This window comes from Sinocyclocheilus rhinocerous, unplaced genomic scaffold, assembly GCF_001515625.1.
Source record: "Sinocyclocheilus rhinocerous isolate Xijiao unplaced genomic scaffold, SAMN03320098_v1.1 scaffold942, whole genome shotgun sequence".
Taxonomy (NCBI): domain Eukaryota; kingdom Metazoa; phylum Chordata; class Actinopteri; order Cypriniformes; family Cyprinidae; genus Sinocyclocheilus; species Sinocyclocheilus rhinocerous.
Genome location: NW_015627890.1, coordinates 80,398 through 98,248, shown reverse-complemented (window position 1 = coordinate 98,248; position 17,851 = coordinate 80,398). Strand labels below are relative to the sequence as shown.

The window sequence follows — 17,851 nt, the reverse complement described above, 5'->3', positions numbered from 1 at the left end:
TGATGGACTGGAGTGCTGTGGATTACTTGTGGATTATTGTGATGTTTTTATCAGCTGTTTGGACTCTCATTCTGACGGCACCCATTCACTGCAGAGGATCCATTGGTGAGCAAGTGATGCAATGCTACGTTTTTCCAAATCTGATGAAGAAACAAACTCATCTACATCTTGGATGGCCTGAGGGTGAGCACATTTTCAGCAAATTTTCATTTTTGGCTGAACTATACCTTTAATAAGTACTTGTACGTGTTACCAGATTTGTCACAAAAGGTTTTGTTAAAAATGCAAACTGTCGTTAGTGTCCTCGGAGACACCAGAGCCATCCGTGGCTAATTGGCCAAATAATTAAATTTAACCATGATCTTAATAACTATATTCAGCCAGCTGTTTGACGGGCCACACAGTTCATTAGAGCCGGTGTGTGTTTGTGATACGGGTAATTAAGATTTAGAATCGATCATTGAATGCATAATGCAGGAGTCAGTAATCCGTGCACAGGGACTCCTGCCTTTCCTCGTATCCGCCTGCTAAGAACCCGTTTACCTCACGGCCTGCTGAGGGATTTTATTTAGCGAGCCTATTTAACTTCTCAATGTTTTTCTTTTCCTCGCTGCCTTTTTTTTTTTGCTAAACAATACGTAATTTTGACTTAAGCAATGTGGCGTTTACTCGATAAGCTTGGGTTGTGCATTCATAGGTTTTTGTAGATGAATCTAAAGTGTAATTAATATGCATTTGAACATGTTAAAGGTGTTTGGCTTGTTCAAAACTGCTGTTGTAAATCTACAAATGAATGAATTCAAATAAGCATGTCGAATTGCTTGTTTTTGTTTCTTTATGTGTGTGCGTGACGCTGACTGAAACCTGCAGATGGTAATTATAAAGCGTGCTACTCCATCAAACCAGCATTCAAGCATACTTATTTTCTGCACCAGCCCAAATCACAGTCGCTCGCGCTCAAGTTCTGCTTTCTACATCTGTCATATTGCTGTCTGATGAATCCAGACATGTATTTTTTAACAATCCATAAATTATGTATTCCGAGCCGTAATGAACACAGTTGAGTGATACTCTCTGTGATCTCGCTCTGAAGGAGATCTGATATTTTCCTCACTGCAGTTTCAGACTGTTCATTACGCGTTCAAGTCGCTGTGATGGAGGGACTGCGTGTGAATGCATGTAAATACTAGGGATGCACTTGTTTATTTAATTAAATTCTGCCTGAAACTGACAAAAAGATGAATATTTTCATGTAATGGCTGATAAATGGCCAATATTATAAATATATACTCTTTTGTGTAGATGTTTCTTCTTTTGTCATTCACTTTGGATAAAAGTGTCTTCTAAATGCATAAATGTACAGTAGATAAACTCACGTTAAATTAAAAACATTAGTCTTACGTTACAAGTGTTTTAAAGCTGTAGTGTTTCATTTCATTGCCACTAGTGTCATAAAAAAGATTTGCAAGAATAATATCTGTTATCAAACAGGTTTTCAGACCACTCCCCCTGTGTGCTATTGGTCAGTCTGACAAATAGCCCCGCCCCTAAACTCATGTTATTGGTTGAGTGTGTGTTGATGTGATTGTGATGCTCAAACAAACAGTTTTACAAATGATTTATTGTTTTCTGTGCATTTCAACTGTGATAGGAAAGCATTTACAAAAGAAAAAAAAAAAGACAAAGACAATGTTTTGGCTAAAGGATAACAGTGTATTTCAGTGGTAAGTCACAGTCAAGACTGTGAAAACTTATTTCAAGTAATGCACCAAACTCTTTTCTGTGTGCATGAACATACTTTACACTAAATGCACAATAAATGCACGCTTACATGGCACTTCCTGTTTCTATGCATAATGCTCTTAAAGGTTTAAATCATTGTATTCATTTATTGTATACTGTCCCTTTAAGTTATAGCGCTGTAATACAGCAAAGTTTTAAGTCTTGAATCTGGAATTGCCCGAAACAAGCATTCACCATTAAATATCTAGTGCATAAACAAACAATTTGGTAACAATATCATGCATCCCTAAAAAACAAAAAGGTCTATGCCATCATACTCATATGCTCATAATTATATGGCATTGATTGTGTATAAACACACCTACATGATTGACATGTCTCTTATGGGTGGTCTGGGCACAAGCAGCTACACTGGCTCGTGTTACTCTGTGTATCCGACCTGATTCATTGCTTTTCTCTCTGGGCACACAATCATGTTTTATTCCTGCTCTTTGTGTTTTATTGCAGCACAATCTGTCTAAACGTTTATTTTTTGTATGATTGTATGTGTATATTCGTGTATTAGTTCTTCTTCAGTGTGTGTGTGTTTGTGTTATGAAGCTGTTTGGATATCAGACAGCGCTCTAGGTGTTTTCCCACAATGCCGATGGGCTTCCTCCGCCCAACCTCCTGCCTCAGGTACAGGAAGATTTCAGCACTTCCTCTTGCAAACTTGTGCAAGTATCACTGCAAGAGTGTAGATTTAAACCGAGTCAATATGTAGATAAGGTTTGCACATACATACAAAGGAAGTCGGATTTGGTGCGTAAAGCGATGCGGGTACGAGGCGAGGCCGCCGGCCTTCTGTGATGAAACGGGCCTAGCTTTCAGCTTAGCAATGGGTTTTGGCTCCAAATTGTTGCTTAACACAGTTAGTTTGATGTGTATATCTACTAACAGACCTAATATTGAAACAGGGTTTTGCATCTTCATTGCACTCAGACTGCCATACATTGTAAAAGAAACCATCTAAAGAGGTCTGTCCGAGTTCAATCCAAGAACTTCTCATGTAAGCGATAAAGACCCTTTCACTGATACGCACCAGAACTTCAAACATCATGCATCACTTTGACCTCCACCAAAAAAATTATTTAGCTATTTATTAGTTGCATAGATATACACTACTGGTCAAAAGTTAGGAATAATTCTTTTTTTTTAAAGAAGTCTCATGCTCAACAAAGCTGCATTTATTTGATCAGAACTATGGTAAAATCAGTAAAATATTATTACAATTAAAATATCTGTTTTATAGTTAAATATATTTTGAAATGTAATTTATTTCTGTGATGCAAAGCTGAATTTTCAGCAGCCATTATTCCAGTCTTCAGTGTCACATGATGCATCATTCACAAATAAAATTATATATATATAGTTTTTATTCTTACTTACCCCAAGCTTTTGAATGGTAGTGTATCATGGTTTTCACAAAAATATGAAGCAGCTCTGTTTGTATTTTAATGTTTTCAACATTGATAATAATCAGAAATGTTTCTTGAGCAGCAAATCAGCATATTAGAATGATTTCTGAAGATCATGTGACACTGAAAACTGGAGTAATGATGCTGAAAATACAGCTTTGATCACAGCGATAAATTACATTTTACAATATATTCACATTGAAAACAGCTATTTTAAATAATAATAACATTTCACATTTTTACAGTATTTTTGATCAAATAAATGCAGCCTCAGTGAGCAGAAGAGACTTCTTTCATAATATTAATTATTCCAAATTTTTGACTGGTAAAATTTGTTTAAAAATATGTTTATTCTCTGAATGTGACTGAATGACATTCATTTGCATTCAATCATTCTGCTAATTGAATAAATGCATATGATTTTTGTGTCATGCAAATTGTGTCACTTTAAGCATTGCATTACAGCGCTTGACCTGCACACAACACGTCACCGGCGGCTGTAGCGTGATGCTTCTTCGCCCTATAGAGTTCAGTGTATTGGGGAACATCGATGTGAGTCTTTATTCTTTTCTGGGACACAATCACATTAAACATGACTGTTATTGCATCAACAGAAGTTTGAGAATCCTGACGACCTGAAGAATCCAGACTTCTGTCCCAGTAGGTACACAAACGTTGAATAGACGTGGGACTCGTGGAGGGCAAACGCTTTTGCTCGTCTGAAGCTTTTTTAAATGTTCATGATCTCTCCGTGATGTGTGTGCATGCTTTATTCATTCAGAGGGAGATGTTTTGCGTCTTTGTCGAGCTTCTTGGGGATTTGACAGCTCTGGGTGGATTGTCACCTTGATGTAGGGGCCTCGGTCGCCACATCAGCGTCAAAAGAAAGTTTGATTCTCCGTGAACAGGCTCACCCGCGTTCACGTTCAAAAATAACTCTTCAGTGCAGCGCTTTTCCGTAACGACCTTATTAGAGATGTTTTCCTTTTGTCAGGTCACCCTTTGTGCCCCGTCGGAGGTTCTTAGGTTCAAATGTTTTCTTGCCAAGCATTGTAGTTCACAAAGACATCAAAAAGTGGCGTTTGGGAACCTCCTGCAACACCTGACTCTTTTAACTCACCTCAAAAGCTTTGGCTGTTATCTTAAGCGCCACCTTCAATTTCCAAATCCAAATTAAATTTTAAAACAGCCGTAGAAATAACTCCCCACCACGGTGTTTAAAACGTGAGGACGGCAAAACCAACAAGGCCTCATTAGCGGGATCTTCTGAGGACGAGCGTTTAGACTTGATACTCATTACGCCGACTTCCCGTTCGAACTCTAATTGGGTTCGTTTTATATGTGAAACGCTTTGAATTTTTAATGCGCCACTTTTTAAAGTTCCACACTGACGCTCGTTGTGATGAATCGGCTGAAGTCTTGTTTTAATGGTCTGTGAGTTTTTCTACGTTGAGTCAGAGGAGATCAGGGTCAACGCGGATGGCGGTGGAAAATAGCATGATACGCTCACGTGTTTGGGTCGTGTTCTCCTGTTTATCTTCACGCAACTCTGTCGGCTGAGCGGTTCTGCACAGAAGAGTTTGTTTCTAGACAACTGCTCTGTTTATGGGAACAAATAGTCAGCGTGCATCGCATTACAGCCGGTTCTGAGAGGAACAGGCTTTCTGATCTCCCCCCCGAAACGAACTTCCAGTTAATTATAGTGCCTGCTCGATTTCACTGCTCTCAAAACTGGCATTTTCTAGAAAAATAATGACTGCTAATTAGCTCTTTTGTTCAGCGTCTAGCTCGTTTGTTTCTCTCAGGCTCTGAAAACTGAAGTTTGCCAGCAAGGAAAGTTTTGTTTGCCAGCAAAGTTTCCAGGCGTTTAGCTCACTGACCCTTCCGGAGAGGTAGAAACCGTCGGAGATACGCTTCAGGGAAATGCTTTCATCTCGAACCTGCGGACGCTCCAACTCGAGGCGTTCGCAATCGCAGCTTTGTCTACTAATTAGAAAATTCCTGACCTCCAGCGAGATGTTTTAATTATGTGTTGTGTCAACGAGTTTGCCGATGCTCGAGTGGGTGAGCAGACGAACCTGCACATCTCTCTCTCTCTTCTGTCCGTCGTGCATGACCTCCTCATCGCCATGTTTGTTTTCACATGCTTAAGTAGCCAAACAAGATGCTGTTTGTGTGGGTGTGAAGTGAAACAGTGCGACAGGGCTGCTCGCGATCGAGAGCCGGCTGTCTGAGTCAGAGGCGCGCGAGGCAGGAAAGGGTTAAGGAGCGAGTGAGAGGGGATGCTGAGAGCGCGGCTGCTGCAGAACATAGCCGTGTTCGTGCGAAGGCAAGTCATTTCCCGAAACACTGCAGACACTGCGCCTCAGGCGCTCTGAAACCTTTGGAGACCAAAATGGCTTGCAGGAGTTAGAAGTAATAAGGTGTTTTTTTTTCTCTCCTTCTTTCTCCTTGACTGAAATTCTGCAGTTGCTATGCATCGCCATGGCCATGTTTTTCCTCGTGTTTTATGTCGGGCATTAAGATGCTTACCAGCCCGCCATTTTTGAGATTTGTTGCTCTTTAGTTGGGCGCCGAATTGCAGTTGTTTGTTTTGAATGTAATTCTGCCATTTTTCATCAAGATCATACTAGCACGACTCTCTCTCTCTCTCTCTGTTTCTCTTTTCCAGTATTTATGCTGCATAAAATCTAATACAGCAACAGAAATGAGGCGACTTAGTATATGATATTACTGATTTTTCATGATGTCTAATGAAATGCACATTCAGCCTGTTGGGCAGCACTTACAACCTTGTATTTTTTGGACCATGAGGGTAATACTATAGTACCATAGTATTACCTGGGCTTATTCTATGCTGCTTTTCCTTTCACTAGTTAACTTTAAATGGTCCTGTGGTGTGAAAAATGTATAGTATAAGTATAAATATATATATAGTCTCAATTAAAAAGAGCTTATAAAAGCTGCATGCATAATACATTTATTTTAATAAGAATTATAAGATTTTTTTATTTCATAAAAACACTCATATATTCCATGATTTGATATTTTACCATGGTACCACTGCAATACTATTTTCTAAGTGAGTGAATGACCCAAATTTGCATTTGCATAGTTTATGATATTTACTCTTTTATGAGCCTCCATAAAAATAAAATAATTAAATTAAATTAAATTGTAACACTTTTAAGAGTAACATGGTATTACCTGGACTTAATTTGTGATATTTTAATTCTTTTCCTCTTCACTGGATAATTTTTAATTGTCCTGTGGTGCAACAAATCAATTTTCAGTATAAATATAGTCTCTCTAATATAACTAATATAGATCATAAAAGTTGCATGCATAATAATTACATTTATTTTAATAAGATTTATATATTATAAAAAATATATAAAAAGTCTATAATAATAATAATAATTCTTCAATAATAAATTTTTTATATTAATTTAATTAATATTTATATTGAAATATTATTTTAAAATTATTATTTAAAATAATATCTAAATTATATAAAAATAGTATTATTTAATAATTATATTTATGTATATACTGTTTATATATATACATACACACACGTTATATAAATTGTTTATTACTCTATATGAAATATGAAAAAGTGTTTTTATATTAATTATTAATGAATTTTTTTTATATTACATTTATATTTATTAACATTTATTATATACATTATATGTATACAATATGTTTTATATGTAATATGTATTATATACATTTTAATTATATATTTATTTCTCTCTATCAAGTGAAGGACTCCAATTACCATTTTCATAGTTTACCACGTTATTTAACAAACTTCATCAGAGACCAAAACAATACAACGAATCAGACAGATTCTCCAACAAATCAGTGAATCTGAATCTTATGAAGAACGGTTCTCTCGAGCCTCTCCGACCCTTTGATTAGCAGAAAGCCGAAAAACAAAGCAGTCCTCATCCTTTTCTCCTGCCTTTGTTAATCTTGGCTGCCGTGGCGTGGTTCAAAGCGAGGGCTGCGTGTATAATCCACACAATATACATCTGTGAATTATTATTGTAATTCTTTATACATTTATTGGAGCTGAATTAACTCCACATCAAATACATCACTCGGGCGATGTCGAAAACGCCTCGGGCTAATCACTCGACATCTGCTAACTCTTTCAAAATGTCCTCATCGGCCTGTTCTCCTGGTGAAGGAGGAGGAGAGTTAAAGTGAGAGGGAGTTTCTGCTCTTAATTAATGGCCGTTGCCGGTGTGGAGCGGAGAGCGAGAGGCTTCGGGCCCCGCGGCGAGGCTGGTGTGCCGCTCTGAGCGGAGCTAGACATGTGGGAAAGCTTTGGCTCTTGGCTCGGCCTCAGTCGCTCTGACATGATGGGAGGGCCTGACAACAACGAGAACGAGAGAGTGCTGAAGTCCTCATGGAAAAGCAGCAGTCATCATGTCTGAAGTCATTCTCACACTCTGAGTGATGGTGAACATTAGTGTTTGTCTGGTTTATCCTGCTTATGAAAGCTCTTCAAGATCGCTTTTTGGTTGAATTCATGCCCAGGTCACTTTTCACGTCAAAATGAGTAAGAAATATTTCACATAAAAACATGATGCTTGTTTTAGGACCATTTAGCTTTTTTTTTTGCTTTATTCTTTTTACTATGAAAAACAGTAATGAGGATTTGGGAAGAAAATGGGCTTAATTTTCATAGAAATAATTTCACAATGAAGAATATCCTTTTCTTTTTTACTTATTTCTGTTTTTTGATTCTGGGGTGAATAATTTTTTTATTCGCTCTCTCTACATATATTTAAGTGGAATGGCTATATTTAATTTAATTTATTCTCTCGCTCTCTTTCTCCGTGGTCATTGACAAACTCATTTCAGTCGACCCGACATAAACAGCTCATTGTCCCGCTGTCAGATTTCATCAGTTTGTTCTTTCGGTCTGTAACGGCGCTTCCATCTGTGTTTCCGCTTCATATTCAGCCGTCTTCTGCTGGTGTGTTTGCTGAGATAGCAGTATTGGTAATGTGTGTGTGTGTGTGTCTGGCAAAGTGGACCATTAACCTGTAGCCCTGAGGTGAAACCGCAGCCAAGTCCAATATTGGCTCCAGCATCAAGGACTCGTGCTTCACGCCACTCAAAAACACCCAGAGAAAGACGCTGATCAGCAGAAAGCAGCTGAAGATGGACTCAATGCATATTCAACCAACAACCTTCAGCTTTCTGCCAGCCGTGAAACAATTAGAGAGTCCGAGACGGCACGAGCGGAAAACATACATTATTAACCCAAAGTAAATTTAGCAAAGTGGGAGCTTATCTGACTCGGTCCGTGAGCTTCACGCAGAGGGAAAGTGATTCCTTTGCACGAGATGAAGTATAGAAACATAAAAAGCTCACAAGCAGAACTGAGGCTGCGTAAGGTCAGAAGGTCAGAAGTTCATAGACAGCAGACAGTAAGACAAAACCCTAACATTTTTCCAGCCTTATTTTATTTTATTTTATTTTATTTTATTTTATTTTATTTTATTTTATTTTATTTTATGTTATTTTATGTTATTTTATTTTATTTATTTGGGATTCAATTCAATTAATCCTGAAGATGTATTTGAGTTATTATAAGTCGTCATATCGAGTCTCTAAACAGATTTAAATCTAATAACTTTATTTACTTGTTTATTTATTTATTTTTGAGATTTAGGACTTTTGTATTGGTAATGTGTGTGTGTGTGTGTCTGGCAAAGTGGACCATTAACCTGTAGCCCTGAGGTGAAACGGCAGCCAAGTCCAATATTGGCTCCAGCATCAAGGGCTCGTGCTTCACGCCACTCAAAAACACTCAGAGAAAGACGCTGATCAGCAGAAAGCAGCTGAAGATGGACTCCTTCAGCTTTCTGCCAACCGTGAAACTATTAGAGAGCCCGAGACGGCAGGAGTGGAAAACATACATTATTAACCCAAAGTAAATTTAGCAAAGAGGAAGTTAATCTGGCTCCGTCCGTGAGCTTCATGCAGAGGGAAAGTGATTCTTTGGCACGAGATGAAGTAGTTACACAGTCTGTGATCGGTTTACAAATAAAAGTGCCAACTTGTTATCAGCTGGGTTTGATCTCCAGACTATAAACACCATTCTTTGAAAACTGTAGAGAGAAATAGAAACGTAAATGTCTCACATTCAGAACTGAGACAACCGAATGGGTTTTGTTAGATGTCCAACTGGAGCTGTGTACAGGCAGAAGGTCAAGAGTTCATAGACAGCAGACAGACGGATGAGGAGCACAACAGACAAAAGCCTAAAATCTTTCCATTTATTAGAAATAAATCCTCAAGATGTCTTTGGATTATTATGTAATATTGAGTTTCTCTCAACAAATTTAAATCTAAATTTTATTTTATTTTATTTTATTTTATTTTATTTTATTTTTATTTATTTTATGTTATTTTATTTTATTTATTTGGGATTCAATTCAATTAATCCTGAAGATGTATTTGAGTTATTATAAGTCGTCATATCGAGTCTCTAAACAGATTTAAATCTAATAACTTTATTTACTTGTTTATTTATTTATTTTTGAGATTTAGGACTTTTATTGATTTGTTTAGAAATAAATATTTAAGATGTATTTGAGTTATTATAAGACGTCATGTCGAGTCTCTCAACAGATTTAAATCTGATAACTTTATTTACTTGTTTATTTATTTATTTTTAAGATTTAGGACTTTAATTGATTTGTTTAGAAATAAATATTTAAGATGTATTTGAGTTATTATAAGACATCATATTGCATTTTATTTTATTTTATTTTATTTTATGTTATTTTATGTTATTTTATTTTATTTATTTGGGATTCAATTCAATTAATCCTGAAGATGTATTTGAGTTATTATAAGTCGTCATATCGAGTCTCTAAACAGATTTAAATCTAATAACTTTATTTACTTGTTTATTTATTTATTTTTGAGATTTAGGACTTTTATTGATTTGTTTAGAAATAAATATTTAAGATGTATTTGAGTTATTATAAGACGTCATGTCGAGTCTCTCAACAGATTTAAATCTGATAACTTTATTTACTTGTTTATTTATTTATTTTTAAGATTTAGGACTTTAATTGATTTGTTTAGAAATAAATATTTAAGATGTATTTGAGTTATTATAAGACGTCATGTCGAGTCTCTCAACAGATTTAAATCTGATAACTTTATTTACTTGTTTATTTATTTATTTTTAAGATTTAGGACTTTAATTGATTTGTTTAGAAATAAATATTTAAGATGTATTTGAGTTATTATAAGACATCATATTGCGTTTCTCAACAGATTTAAATCTTATTTATTTATTTATTTATTTATGACATTTAGGAATTTAATGTATTTGTTTAGAAATAAATATTTAGGATTTATTTGAGTTATTATAAGACGTCATATCGAGTCTCTCAACAGATTTAAATCTAATATGTTTATTTATTTATTTTGTTATTAATTAGATTTGATTGATTTCATTTGTTTAGAAAAAATCCTCAAGATGTATTTGAGTTATTATAAGTCGTCATATTGAGTCTCTCAACTGATTTAAATCTAATAACTTTATTTATTTGTTTATTTATTTATTTTTTAGATTTAGGACTTTAATTGATTTGTTTAGAAATAAATATTTAAGATGTATTTGAGTTATTATAAGACATCATATTGAGTTTCTCAATAGATTTAAATCTTATTCATTTATGACATTTAGGAATTTAATGTATTTGTTTAGAAATAAATATTTAGGGTTTATTTGAGTTAAGACGTCATATTGAGTCTCTCAACAGGGTTAAATCTAATATTTTTATTTATTTATTTACTTATTTTGTTATTAATTAGATTTGATTGATTTCATTTGTTTAGAAAAAAATCCTCAAGATGTATTTGAGTTATTATACAATGTCATATCGAGTCTCTCAACAGATTTAAATCTTTATTATTTTATTTTTTATTCATTTAATTTTATCATATCAATCTATGGAGTTTAACAATTTTACTTCCTTGATTATTTATTTCTTTATTTATGCAGGATGTAGAATCAATTGACAAACTAGATTTTAGTAAGGTTTTGGTCATAACATTCTCTTTCTAAACTAAATATCATGAAAATCAGTTGGTTCTTGTATTGTTTTAAAAAACAGAACTAGATCTTGTTCTGTTTCCCATTTCCAGATTATGAGCCAAAATCTGATTCAGCAGTGTAATGAATCAGTTTCATGTATCTGAGCACGCACATGTTGGTGAGTGTGTGTGTGTGTGTGAGAGAGTGTGTGTGTGTGTGTGTGTTGGTGCTGCTGGCAGATTGTCATGAGTGTTGTGTTGGTGAGGAGGCTGCAGGCTCGTCTCTCTCTGCTACAAACACGTGCACGCAGTCAGAAATTGTCTGAGAAGATGTATGGAGGTATCCGTGTGCTAGCTGTCGGATGGATATGTCATATGACATTACGCCCGCCGGCGGCTCAGCGCAGATAAAATGACAGATGCTGTTTTTTGCCTCACGGATTTTTGCCTTTCCACAAATCTTTTCTTCTCCGCTTCCTTCAGCTCCACGCTGACCTTCGCCAAACCCACGTCTCGTCGACTGATTCGACAATCCCGAATGTAGATTAGCAGTCATTCGGTGTGTTTGGCTCCTCTGAATCAGCTGAGTGTGTGTGTGTGTTTATGTACTTGTTAACGTGAGGTTGCGAGATGCACGGATCTCCATGGAAACAGACATCAACAGGGCTGTGTTTGGGTTATTGGCGTTGGCTGTAGGACTCGTACAGTGGGAGGAAAGACGTGAGCGCCGGTGGAGGACTGACCTTTCTGCCTGCGTTCGGATCACTTACTCTTCCTCCGTGTGGCCCTGCAGGCTCCGGAGCCAATCTGTGTTCCCGAGGCCAGAAAACACGGCAAACTTTCAGCTGAGACACATGCATTTAAATGCACAAGTGAATCGTTCTCTCTGTGTGTGTGTAATATTATCAGTTTGATGGCTTTGATACTACCAGATGAGTATTGAGCTGAATATTCAGACTACTGTCTTCTATAGAGCTGCTTTATAGTTGAATCAGATTCATTTCATAATTGATGAATTTTGCAACATCGATACTGTTATTGAACTGAATTGAATCAACATTGAACTGAACTGAGCTGAAAAATGACACTATTGTCTTCTGTAAAGCTGCTTATAGCTGAACTAAGCTTGTTTCATAATTGATGAACTTTAAACAGTTAAACAGTATCGAACTGAAGTGAATCAACTGAACTGAATTGAGCTGAATAATGACACTGTTGTCTTCTGTAGAGATGCTTATAGCTGAATTGTTTCATAATCGATTAACTACGCAGTTATTGAACTGAACTGAATCAACACTGAACTGAGCTGAATAATTGCACTGATGTCTTCTGTAGAGCTGTTTTATAGTTTTTATAATTCTGTTCAGACTTTGTGTAAACAGCATCTATTAATATTTATACTGGCTTATTTGGATATGCTGTTTGTTACCATTTATACTTGTTCCAAAGAATCTGCTACTATTTATATTGTTTATTTTTGCACTTTTTCTATTTAAACAGTGTAAATAACATTTACCTTTTTTGCACCGGTGTAAATAGCTGCTGCATTACATTATACAACAAATAAACAAAAATGTTTTGTTTTATTTTATTTTATTCATTTATTTATTTTGGTTTGATGTGATCTATTTATTTATTTATTTATTTTGGTTTAATGTGAGACAATCTTTTTAAATAAATCAAATGTGCACTAGGCATTTACAATGATGTTATTGTTAACTAAACCTAAAATTAAAATAATACAATAAAATAAAATGAAATAAAATAATTTTCATAGTTTTCATAGTTGAAATAAAACTGAAATAAGATATAAAACGTAAAATGTAATCGATTACATTTAAAAACTTAAAAATGAGAAATTGTCTTGGCTACTAAAGTTTAAGTACTAAAATTACTGAAACTAAAACTGAAAAATAAATGAAACTAAATAGAAATATTAAAAAAAGAACTAAAACTAATACAGATTACAAACACACAACAATATTGCTAAAATGAAAATAAAAATGAATTTAAAAAGCTAATTCAAAATACTTAATTTTGAGTTAAAATATGTTGTTGTAACTTGCGTTACTGAGATTGTAACGAGTAATAATATTACCCAAATTTGATAAGTAATGCGTTATATTACTGCGTTACAGCAAAAAGTAATATACTACTGTAATATTATTACTTTTGTAATGCATTACTCCCAACACTGTATATAACATATACTAATATATGTTATATAAATAATACTAATATAACACAAATAAAAGGCATTTGATTGCATTTTATTTTCAGATTTTTTCTTGATTTGATTAGCTTGATCTCTGTCGGTTCATTGTCAGTGAGTGGCACAATCCTTTCACACTGTATCCCTTAAGACTTTCATACTTTTTCCTGATGATTTTAAAGGGACAGAACATGTATCCTGAAAGCATACTTGCGCAATTATTGTAAACAATTCACAAACATTCATCGTCTTGCTAGCTGCTTAAAAGTCCTTGATTTTGTTGTATTCACAATTCAGAAAATCTTTGGCAACACTAAGTGTTTTTTCTTCTTCCCCTAAGCACGTTTTCTTCCTTCGTCTGTTTGTCTTTCTCTCATCTCTCAAGCACACACCTGCGCGTGAATATTGAGCACACAAACCTGCCAGAGGCCCGTCAGCGTGTCCAGGTAGATGGATGCGTTTGATTGGTCCAGGTTGTGATTGGCATTAATTGCCATGGCAGAAGGCATGCCCGCCTTTCACACGAGGTCAGCTCTGATTAGATCCTTCTTCTGGAGGTCCCGGGCCCCGAGGGCGCCTCGCGCGCTGCCTGTCCTGAATTCACCCCACCTCAGCACACTCCACCCGTCAGATCTGCTGATGGCTCACTGGAGACGAGAGCCGTACGCGTCAGCTGGTTTCCATTAGGCCTGCGTGTCTCGCTGTTGTGTTTACCGAGCACAATCAAGTCTAATTGTGCGACGTCTATTGGAGAGTGAGACTTCGTTTCCGTTCTTATTTTGTGTTGCGTTGATTCTACCGTCCGATATTTTTCTGTTGCTCATGAAAGACAGAGTCTGACTCAGTGTGTAAGAATCCGTGTGTTTATTTGACTTCTGCTTCAGTTTATACTGAAAGAAGCAGACGAACAGAATGTGAGCGGAAGAATAAACCCATTTGAGACAGAGCGAGTGGTATTTAAGTTTAAGAAAAGACATTTATGCTCATAATAACATCAGAAATGCTGAAATCAGTTTAGCTTTTATCCCTTATGCCAGTGTTGGCCTGTATAAAAAGTGACTGAAGTGGAGCTACATCTGATTCATTCTGTACTGTATGAGAGCTATATATATTCATATTTTATATTTTAATAATTAGAAAAACACATTTATATAAATGATTCATATAAACTGTCAAGCTCTAAAGTATTTAATCGGGTTTGAATTGCAGTAAAAAAAAACTGTATTCACAAACTACAAAAGTCTTGTACATTTACTGTAAATTTTGATGAAAATTCAGTGATTATAATATTGGAATTTAATTATTTTCAAATATTTAAGTATTTATAATTATTTAATTTAATAATTTTTTACTATAATGCAAATTCCAGTTTCTGTAAATTATAAGTTATAAGAAAATGAACACCGTTGTCTTTCAAATATTCAAAAATATTGTCAAATATTTTCAAAAAGGCCTTCACAGATAAGATAATCCCAGAGTGCATTGCGGCAAGCTTAGTAAAAATGTATCCAAGAAAGTTTGATATGAAATATATTTCATTCCATTCTGAACCACATAAATAACTTCAGTACATTAAAATGGATTATTTCACCCAATGTTTTCGTGTTATGAATTTTTGTTTGTTAGAATGTCAAACTTTACTGGAATCATTTGTGAACTGAGTCTCCCATGCACTTGAAATAAAATAAGTCGTGAAAGTGCAATGTGTTTAATAAGAGAACTGTGTTTTGTTGTCAGGTGTCGGGGAGTTCGGCAGGTTCTCCGGGCGGATCGTCGGCCCCGTCCTGCTCGTCACGGCAGTATAACCGCCAGAGAATAACACGCGTCAACCTCAGGGACTTCATCTTCTACATGGAGCAGGAGCGAGAGACCAGCAGATCTCTCTTACTGTACCGCGCTCTCCTGAAGTAGCCAACGCTGAGCGAATGCTGAGCAACGATCGACTTCCTTCTCAGCTCTGCGACGTGCCTTCAGCCCTGTTCACCGCCTCTGTGTCTGTGAGCTCGTGATGTCAGCGTTGCTTTTGATAGAAATAAGTTGGTAAGCCAGAATCTAATTTAGTCTCATTTAAACTACTAATCTTTTTTTTTTTTTTTACTTTAAACAAAAAATTTATCATTTGAAAAGTTTGAGTTGATAAAAAATAATGGCAACACACATATATTAATTAAAACATAGTTAAATATTTAGTATTTAAGATATAACTTTAATATATAACACATTAAATACAATTTATATATACTTTGTAATAATTTAATAATGATATATATATAACAAATCAAAACAAACAAGCCAAAGTAAATTATGAAAGGAAAACCAGTCAAGAACCACTTAACTACAGATTCAAGTTTATCATTAATATAAACTAATTATCATAATTATATGAATATGTCATTGACAGGGTTGATGTTTATAAAGTAGATGAAAGCACAAACAAATGTCAGGTGAATATTACGCCTTTTTTATTATAGCAAATATGCAAGTAAATAAAAAAAAAGAAGTCACTGTAAATAAACACATGCCCTTTAATACCACAGTCTAATTATTAATACATTAAATAATGACAGTTTTCATCTTGGTAGACAGTTTGAAATGTGGAGGATCTTCTCTTGTAATCTGTATGTACATTATCATATTGCTTTGCTCGTGTTCAGTCCATCAGTCTGGTGTTAAAGCAGTGTCAGAATCTCTTCTCGGGTTTGTTTACAAAGAGAAACCAGCATCTGAATGTGTCAGTATACAAATAACTGTACATAGTACCAGCGTTTTAGACCTGATGGACGCGACCAAATCCGCAGCGTCCTGAAATGCATCACAATCACATGGAAAGTAATCCAACATAATTCCACACAAACCTTGCGCTCTTCTGTTCAGCAAACTTGACGTATCAAACAAGATCAGAGCATAAACAGCACGACTTCATCCACACTGGGATCTTCTGAGCGTGTTGGGATTGTAAATGTGCCGTCCTGGGAACGCATGTGAGGATTGTGTTGAGAGGCATGCTGGGATAGCTCTTGGCACATGAAAGGGTGGTTGGTCATTCCCTTTGTGACAGAACTGGACCAGATCTGGGTCAGAACAAAGGCTGGCTCAAGCGGGTTCCCACCGGAGGGTCGAGTCTCGCCTGAAGCCTGTGGACATTTAATCAGACGGCCAAGAACACCACATAATGCAAAAACACTAGTGCATTAACAAAGACATTCAGACTCCAAGCTGCAGCGCTTTCTAATCCAGCTCGAGATTGAATGAGACTTTGGATGAACAAATCAGAACGAGGCCATTTGTTTGTGATTGAGAAGAAACAGCATCTGTGACTTTGATCCGGTGGAAGGGAAGTGACCACCGCCCAGCAATGATGATGATGATGATGATGACGATGATCATAACAACAGACCATCGGCTCAGAGCTCGAGGCAAGACTCGGCAAAAGTGATTCTCAACAGAAATACACTATAAAAACTATCAAAAAAAGACAAAATGAATGCAAACACTGTATAGACCTGGTTGACAAAAAATGACATAACCCTTCTATTGCCGCCTCCTATTAATTTTATGGTTCTTTAAATTAAATTAAAATATTAATTTTCCAAAAAACATTTTTTTAATTTAGTAGCTTGTGACCTGTTCACTGTGTCAAACAGTACCATTGAAACTTAATTTCCAGCAATGTTATTATGAGGCTTTACAATAGTAAACCATCATGCAATATTAGAGTGACCACTTTCTTATTTTCCTGCATTTCAGTTATTCAAATCTACATTCAATAAGAGGTCTTCTACTAAAAAAAAAAATGCAGAAAATTCCCTGTTAAAAAAAAAAAAAAAAAAAAACCGGTGACCAGGTAACAAGCAGGGCTTTTATAGTTAACTAAAACTAAAATTAAAACCATTAAAAAAAAATAATTACTTGAAATGTTAAATGAATAAATGTTAAATGAAATAGAATAAAACATACAAAAAAATTTCAGCTAGTTGCCATGGCAACATTTCTCATTTTAACTGTTTAATTTGATGTACTAAAATAACTAAAACTGAAATAAAAATTTATAAAAATGATATAGACATACAACTACTAAAAAAATTTTTTTTTAAAAATCCTAAAAATGACAAAACCACAACAAAATACTAAAACTTTAACTGCAATTAAAATTCAAACAGAAAATGTAAAGAAAATATAAAAACTGAATTAAAATAATAATAAAAACTAAAATTACACTGGTAACATCTGGTAGTAAATTAAAACGTGATTTTTGGATGATGAAATTTTGAAGAATCATAAAATTTAATTTTAATAAATTAAATATATGCATAAAATATTCAAAAAAATTATATTTCTTATTGTAATATATTTTATGTAT

General features: G+C 35.0%; 1 protein-coding gene across 1 annotated transcript in view; it reads left to right on the top strand.

Annotated features, from left to right (window-relative positions):
* The window catches only part of LOC107734866 (transcription initiation factor TFIID subunit 4-like), a 97,772-nt gene extending 82,254 nt beyond the window's left edge, over positions 1-15,518 (top strand). Inside the window, exon 15 of the mRNA XM_016546757.1 lies at positions 15,229-15,518. Within this exon, the coding sequence (XP_016402243.1) occupies positions 15,229-15,402 (174 nt within the window). The 3' untranslated portion in view covers positions 15,403-15,518. The remainder of the gene's footprint in view (positions 1-15,228) is intronic.
* Positions 15,519-17,851: the final 2,333 nt, after the last annotated feature.